The 7,807-nt window shown below is 46.6% G+C and overlaps 1 protein-coding gene across 3 annotated transcripts; it reads left to right on the plus strand.

The window, feature by feature from the left end:
* Positions 1–83: 83 nt before the first annotated feature.
* CENPX (centromere protein X) lies at positions 84–7,441 on the plus strand. 3 transcript variants are annotated; one of them, XM_075846989.1, is made up of 5 exons: positions 84–178; positions 2,269–2,320; positions 3,855–3,908; positions 5,926–6,014; positions 6,100–6,423. In XM_075846989.1, the coding sequence occupies exons 1-5, from the start codon at positions 143–145 to the stop codon at positions 6,112–6,114; spliced, it is 246 nt and encodes an 81-aa protein (XP_075703104.1). In that variant the 5' UTR covers positions 84–142; the 3' UTR covers positions 6,115–6,423. The 3 variants fall into 3 exon arrangements, with proteins under 3 accessions (XP_075703104.1, XP_075703106.1, XP_075703105.1); XM_075846990.1 differs by having other exon boundaries at positions 156–241; XM_075846991.1 differs by lacking the exons at positions 5,926–6,014; positions 6,100–6,423 and adding an exon at positions 7,267–7,441.
* Positions 7,442–7,807: the final 366 nt, after the last annotated feature.

Raw genomic sequence — 7,807 nt, forward strand, 5'->3', positions numbered from 1 at the left:
ATCCTCTTGTGTTTAGAATGCACAACAGGCCTTTGCGTGTCAGAGAATTCGGTGATTGACAGTTCTATCCACCAATCAGCTGTCTGCTCCGCGCCGTTTATAGATTATAGGCGGGAGTAGTGGTGAGCGGCAGATAGGAAGGATGGAGCGGGAAGAGGAGGCGGTGGAGTTTTCTAAGGCGAGTGTCCTCCGGCTTTATTCCTCGGGGATGTGATTACTGGATATGAAGTTCTCTGGAGAGGTGGAGTGCATGGCGGGGATTATGCGTGTCTTCATGTATTATGAAACTGGAGGGGTGCACGTCTGAACACTGTATATGTCAACCAAATTTGCTTTGAGTTTAGAACATTTACTCATGGAGTAACGACAGCCACAGCTCCCACAATAATGGCAGTCACAGTGCCCCCGTATAACAGCCACAGCCCCCACAATAATGGCAGTCACAGTGCCCCCGTATAACAGCCACAGCCCCCACAATAATGGCAGTCACAGTGCCCCCATACGACAGTGGCAGCCCCTCACAATCACTGTCACAGTGCCCCCATACAACAGTGGCAGCCCCTCACAATGACCGTCACAATGCCCCCATACAACAGTGGCAGCCCCTCACAATAATGGCAGTCACAGTGCCCCCATGTAACTGTGACAGCCCCCATAAAGCAGTGGCAGCCCCTCACAATGACCGTCACAGTGCCCCCCATACAACAGTGGCAGCCCCTCACAATGACTGTTACAGTGCCCCCATACAACAGTGGCAGCCCCTCACAATGACTGTTACAGTGCCCCCATACAACAGTGACAGCCCCTCGCAATCACTGTCACAGTGCTCCTATACAACAGTGGCAGCCCCTCACAATGATGAGTCACAGTGCCCCCATACAACAGTGACAGCCCCTCACAGTGCCCCCATACAACAGTGACAGCCCCTCACAATCACAGTCACAGTGCCCCCATACAACAGTGACAGCCCCTCACAATCACTGTCACAGTGCCCCCATACAACAGTGACAGCCCCTCACAATCACTGTCACAGTGCCCCCATACAACAGTGGCAGCCCCTCACAATGACAGTGACAGCCCCTCACAATGATGAGTCACAGTGCCCCCATATGACAGTGACAGCCCCTCACAATGATGAGCCACAGTGCCCCCATATGACAGTGACAGCCCCTCACAATGATGAGTCACAGTGCCCCCATATGACAGTGACAGCCCCTCACAATGATGAGTCACAGTGCCCCCATATGACAGTGACAGCCCCTCATTATGATGACAGTCACAGTGCCCCCATATGACAGTGACAGCCGCTCATGATGATGACAGTCACAGTGCCCCCATATGACAGTGACAGCCCCTCACAATGATGAGTCACAGTGCCCCCATATGACAGTGACAGCCCCTCACAATGATGAATGTCACAGTGTCCCCATATGACAGTGACAGCCCCTCATGATGATGACAGTCGCAGTGCCCCCATATGACAGTGACAGCCCCTCATGATGACAGTCGCAGTGCCCCCATATGACAGTGACAGCCCCTCATGATGATGACAGTCACAGTGCCCCCATATGACAGTGACAGCCCCTCACGATGATGAGTCACAGTGCCCCCATATGACAGCCCCTCACGATGATGACAGTCACAGTGCCCCCATGACATTGAAGGCCACAGACACTTAGAACAGTGATCTTTACAATGCCTCCTGGAGCAGTGACATCTACTCCTAATTGTGGCAGACACAGCCGCCATAACCGTGCCAGCCCCTCGTAGTGACAGTCATCCGTAATAACGACTGCCATGGTGCCCAGTCTATAAATCGTGCCCTGCATATTAATCACCTGGAACTGGACTTTTGGGCCGTTTGCGTCAGGTGTAGAAATGCTTTTACCTTCCCGTCTTCCCTGGAATATCAAAACACTGGACCCCTCCTCCCTGAGTCAGTGGGGGGTCCGTCGTGTGACCGATTCAGCACATCATCGTGACGTCACATCCCTGTTGTGGCTTCCCCTTATGATGTAATAGAGCCTAATAAGGCCCTGTTTACACTGATTTTTTTAATGTAGGAACTGCTTCCCGTTGATTTCAATGGGAGGTGGAGGTGTTTTTCCGCAGCGGCTTTTATACACTTGCGGGTAAAAAAAAATAAAAAAAAATCTTCGGCCGTTTTTTGTCGCATTTTGCGGTGCAGTTTTCGCGTAAAAAAACTCTGTGTGAACTCCCCCTAAAAACGAATCATTTCCATTTCTTTCTTCACTTTTTTTCTTACAGAACTTGGTCGCTAAACTGCTGAATATGCACCTGGAAGCCGACAAAACCAAAGGTGCGGGCCAGTTATTCCATGTATACCAGACGTCATACACTACGTTCACACAGGGGGGATACACTGCGTAAAAATACACCGCGTATCCGTCCTGGCGGTCGCAGGGAATTCCAGCCGATAAACCGCACCGAATTGTGGTGCAGTTTTTTTGGCCGGATTGTCTGCTTCGAAAAACGACACATACAAAAAAATAAAAATGTTATAATTACGTAGCCATGGTGACACGTCCCGGGATGACGTTTCATCCCATGTGACTGCTGCAGCCTGTGATTGGCTGCAGCGGACACATGGGATGAAACGTCATCCCAGGTGTCCGGCCTGGACGAAGAAACACAGAATTCTGGGTAAGTATAAGATTATTATTATTATTTTTTTTCTCTGAGTTGCGATTTTTGCAGTGGAATCGCAGCCGGACTGCTGCAAAAATCGCAAGATCTGCTATTTGTTGTGGGTTTTACCTCCCCACTGAATTCAGTGCGGAAAACCTGCCACAAAAAAGCGATTACGCAAATACAATTGACATGCTGCGGATTAAAAACCAGACCGCAGGTCAATTTCTAAGCGTTTTTCCACTTATTTACGCAGCGTGTGGATGAGATTTGTGCAAATCTCACCCACTCTGCTGCTGCTGTGCGAGGGTATGTTTACACGGCTTATTTTCGTCCGTTTTTCGGGGGAATTTTTTTTATGCGGCCGTTTTTCAAAACAGCCGCGTAAAAAAAAAGCGCCCGCGAAAAAGTGCACGTCACTTCTTGAGCCGTTTTTCGAGCCATTTTTCATTGACTCTATAAAAAAAACAACCGTAAAAAAAGCCGCAAAAAACGCGAGTTGCTAAAGAAAACTGCTGAAAATCAGGAGCTGTTTTCTCTTGAAAACAGCTCCGTATTTTCAGACGTTTTTTAGTAAGGCCGGATTCACACGAGCAAAAAACGCGCCGTTTTGCGCGCGCAAAAGATCCATAACAGCACCATGTGACAGCAGCGTATGATGCCTGATTTTCGCGCAGCCGCCATCATTATGACACTCTGTTTGTATGTTTGTTGCACGTGGTGCTTTTCTGTTTTCATTCATAGTTTTGACTCCTGTAGCGCGCATCACGCGCGGCACCCGGAAGTGCGTCCGTGTGCCGTCCGCGGTTTTCACGCACCCATTGACTTCAATGGGTGCGTGCAGTGCGAAACACGGCCAAATATCGGACATGTCGTGAGTTTTACGCAGCGGACACACGCTGAGGGAAAATCACTGACAGTCTGCACGGCCCCATAGACTAGCATAGGTCCGTGCGAGGCGCGTGAAAATCACGCACGTATTATACGTTCCTCAGAATAAGCCCTAAGTTGTGTGCACATACCCTTATGCTGCGAATTTCCCGCAATTAAATCTGTTGAATAAAATCGGCAGTGTTTCCGCTACGTGTGGACTCGGTCTTACTGTCTGAGCTCCTTCTTCCACTGTAGGGTCTAGTTGGGCATTATGTGGGCACATCAGATTGATAATATGCGTTACATAATGGATTGTCTTTCTTGTGTTTCAGTCTCTGGTGACTCCTTACTACTTCTAGCCGAGCTACTTAAAGTGTTTGTCTATGGTAAGTACTACGACCGTTTCTTCTTATGGAGCTGGAGCGTCTCCTGTATCATGGACTGGTCTTCACTCCAGACACCAATCTTATTACCAAATGGTCATAGCTGAGTGACCATGTCAGAAAAGAACATTGGAAACCAACATAATTGTGAATGTGGCATTAATAATATTCACCCTCCAGCAGGGGGCAGCATGTGGCCTTTGATAAAGACAATCTATCATGGAGACAGACCTCTTTTTATTAGATACCGTAATAAAACGAAGGTACTGTGATTCTACACCCACTGAATGGCTCCTGGGACTTCCATCCAGGGGGTTGTAGAGGGACACATAAAAATGTCTGGTGCAACTTTCTAAATACTTTTTATTAAAATGATTTTTACTTTTTGAGATAGAGCTGCTTTGTATCCTGTATATAGAGCAGCTGTATCTAGCGCTGAAACCTGTATCCGCCAGATCCGCAGGATTGAGCGGTTACCGATCACATCTGAGTTCATAACTTAGATGTGATCAGTCCCACTGACCTGACGGATTCAGGTCTCCTCGCTAGATACAGCTGCTCTGTATACAGGACACAAAGCAGCTGTATCTCAAAAAGTCAAAATAATTTTTTATAAAAATTTAGAAAGTTGTACCAATCGCGCTGTGAATCGCCGACACAGCAGTAGCGGCAGTTCACAGTATTACAGCCTTCTCCCATTCCCTTCAATAGGAGAAGGTTGTAAAACTGCTGTGTCGGCAATTCATTGTGTGCAGTGACCGGAATGAAGGGAGAGCAGCACTCGTATGAGCGCTGAGTTCCCTTCAAAACAGCTGCTCAGCGGGGGTCCCGGCAGTCTGACCCCGAGCGATCACACATTGATGCTCTATCCTGAGGAAGTTTTAGGGACTAAACAACCCCTTTAATTTGTGGTGGAAGCATAAAAATAACAAATAAATACTTTCCTCCATTCCATCCATGCGCCTCTTCCCGGTCCAGGTTTCAGACGGGAGCGGACGGGCTATCATTACCAGGTGTGCGCGCCTGGTTCATTCACTTTCACTGTTCTGAAGTCCGATTACAGGTCACATCTCAGACTACCGATTCCCCCACGTTACATCAGCTGAAGTCTCGATGACATCACCCTGTTGGAATATTGGTAGTAGCTAAAATTCACTCCCACAATCCTATTGAGAGAAGGAAGTAAAGTCTGGATTACATCCAGCCCTGACATCCAATGCTAAGTAAGGAACGGTTCACACGGCAGATTTTGCTTGGTGGGTCCCGCCACAAAATCTGCTGCAGAATTATTCTTCCTCCCATTGAGTTCAATAGGAGATTCGGCCAGAATCCCCCGAAGACCGAGAAGACCGCTTTTTCATCTAGCGGGGAAAGAGCGCCCGTTGAAATGAATGGGAGGCTGAATTTTGTGGCGGGTTCCGCTGCAAACATTCTTCTGTGTGAACAGGGTCTAACTGTCTGACTAGATAGTTGCTCTAAAGTAGGACCATTCACTTGTATACGGCTGAGCTGTAGTTCCAGACACAACCCATGGATAAGAGTGGCGCTGTTTCTTGGGGGGTGGAAAAAAAGCAGACCCCTCTTTTGTAATGTCTTTAACAACTGCATGTATAGGACGTTCATCTGATTGTAGGCTACAGTGTCTTGAGGAAAATATCATGACTTGAACTCGCAGGCGTTCTCCTTTTCATGTGCTGTAGTTGTACTGAAATTGAAGGGGTCCCATACTACTTGAAAATGGGGTACAGAGGCTGTGCTGTGGCCAGAATGCAACTTTCCAATATACACCCTCCTCCTCAGGTCTTGGCAGTCGCCGTGTACCGGGTGTTGATATGTTCCCTTGCCCCGTGTTATGAAATAAGCGCTGCCATGCTCACAACATAAGAGCGTGTAACGCCACAGTGCCCCCACAAGTGCTGCTATCCGCTCAGATGCCGGATTAAGAAGGGCTATCTGCCTATGTGAAGAGTCTAGCCTCTCTGCAATGAATGACATGCCCGGCTCTGCATTGGTTTTCTAGAGGCAGCTTCCCGAGCAGCACGTCAGGCCCTGTCTGAGGATGTGCCCATTGTGAACATAGAACATGTAGAGAAGATCCTGCCTCAGTTGGTAAGAAGTCACGGACCCTTGTGTGACGCTTAGCAGGTTGTTGTTGTTTTTTTACCAGTTTGTCATCATATCTCTGTCCTTCCAGCTGCTGGACTTCTAGACGGCATGTCTGCGCCGCCACCATGTCCTGATCCGCTATACCAGAACTTTCTATTTAATCCAACAAGCCTGATCGTCTAATTCTCGAAAGGACATAGAAATATATTCATTGCACGGGCAGAAGTGCATTTCAGACGTAGCTTTTCAAGAAAAAGCCCCAACTAAGAAGGTTTCCAGTTTTCGGTAAATCATGAACCTCTCCTCATTCCTTTATTAGACCTGTCAGCCAGGAGCTCATGCCTTGTCATAAGATTTCCCAGCGCTTCATCAACCCCACCTTGGATCTAGTAATAAACACACCATTACCATGTCTGGGCCTTTTCCGTCAGCTCATCTCTGCTGCCGCCAAAACCAACATCCCTGGAGAAGTGGTTGTCACCCATGTGCCTTACCTTATTAGCACTAGTCCGCCGGAGCTTGAACTGGTTGGTAACTCTTTACCTGCCAAACATATGTGCTGATCTATACCGGCATACAAAACGTTATCTTGTTTGTGTGCAGAATTAGGTCAGCAGCAGCTATTGTGTCTTATATTCCCACCACTAGATGGCGATATTCTATAGCATTGGTAGTGGAAATTTGACTATAAAATTTAAAAAATATATATGTTAGTTCTAATTACTTTGTCCAGGACCTTAACTGTATGACGATCTGCATTTTATATATATATATATATATAATCAATTTGGTGGGACACTGTGTTGCTCACGAACAGTCTTTTGCTATAACCTCCACCAATTTTCAGGGTACTGGAGCACTTTATTTTTTTTCACCATATGTAAATTTGTCTTTGGAACAAGTCATATATTTTTTTTAAAATGAAGTCATCTGCAGTTCTTGGTTGCTTTCGGTGGATAATCATGAATCATGTTGACTGCCAGTATGTCTCCAATGACTAAGGGTATTAGGCCTTCGCTACTCCCTTCAGCAGTCACACTTTCTAGGAACCTATAGTTACAGTGTATGGGGATGTTCGACCATGCTTCAATTTCTAACGTTATTCACGGTCTCTGATTTTCTCCTTCTGTAAGTCGTTGAATCAAATATTGTGTAGTCTGTACTGGAATGACCTATTTAGAGTGATAATGTTTTATTTAAGTTACATAATTTGAAAACGTCAGATCTATTTTTTTATTTTTTTTTAACTTTGAAGCAAACCTACCAAAAGAAGGGTACAAAAGACATGTCCTACATCTATGCTTGAAGATACAGGCCCGAAGACTGAAGCTGCATCACTGAGGAATTCTCGAGATCACGTTTCCGGTTCTCATTTCTGTCTGGTGCACAGTTGTCATGGAGACCTTTGAATAACAATTCTACACCGGTCCTGTGGTCGCGTTCAGATATAGTGGATTTGTTAGGAATTTTCAGTACAATACATTGGATCAGGGTTTTCAAAACCCCATTCAGACATAGCTGATTTTCTTCTGCAGATTTGAAAGTCTGCAGAATGTCTATTGTCATATCAATCAATCATCAATGGTAGCCATATCGCACATATGAACATATAGCTAAGGTGCCCCAATATAGACATTAGATGAACTCTGGGGGGAATGATCATCTAATGTGTAGGGGGGGGGTTGGTACTGACCGCAGCAGATGTTTTTGGGAGAAAGAATTCATAGGAGATAAGTTGCTGCCACAGGTGTCTTGGAGCTTATTCCCTTCTCCCCATTAAGAACACATGCATGCCT

This window comes from Rhinoderma darwinii, chromosome 13, assembly GCF_050947455.1.
Source record: "Rhinoderma darwinii isolate aRhiDar2 chromosome 13, aRhiDar2.hap1, whole genome shotgun sequence".
In the NCBI taxonomy this organism is placed as follows: domain Eukaryota; kingdom Metazoa; phylum Chordata; class Amphibia; order Anura; family Rhinodermatidae; genus Rhinoderma; species Rhinoderma darwinii.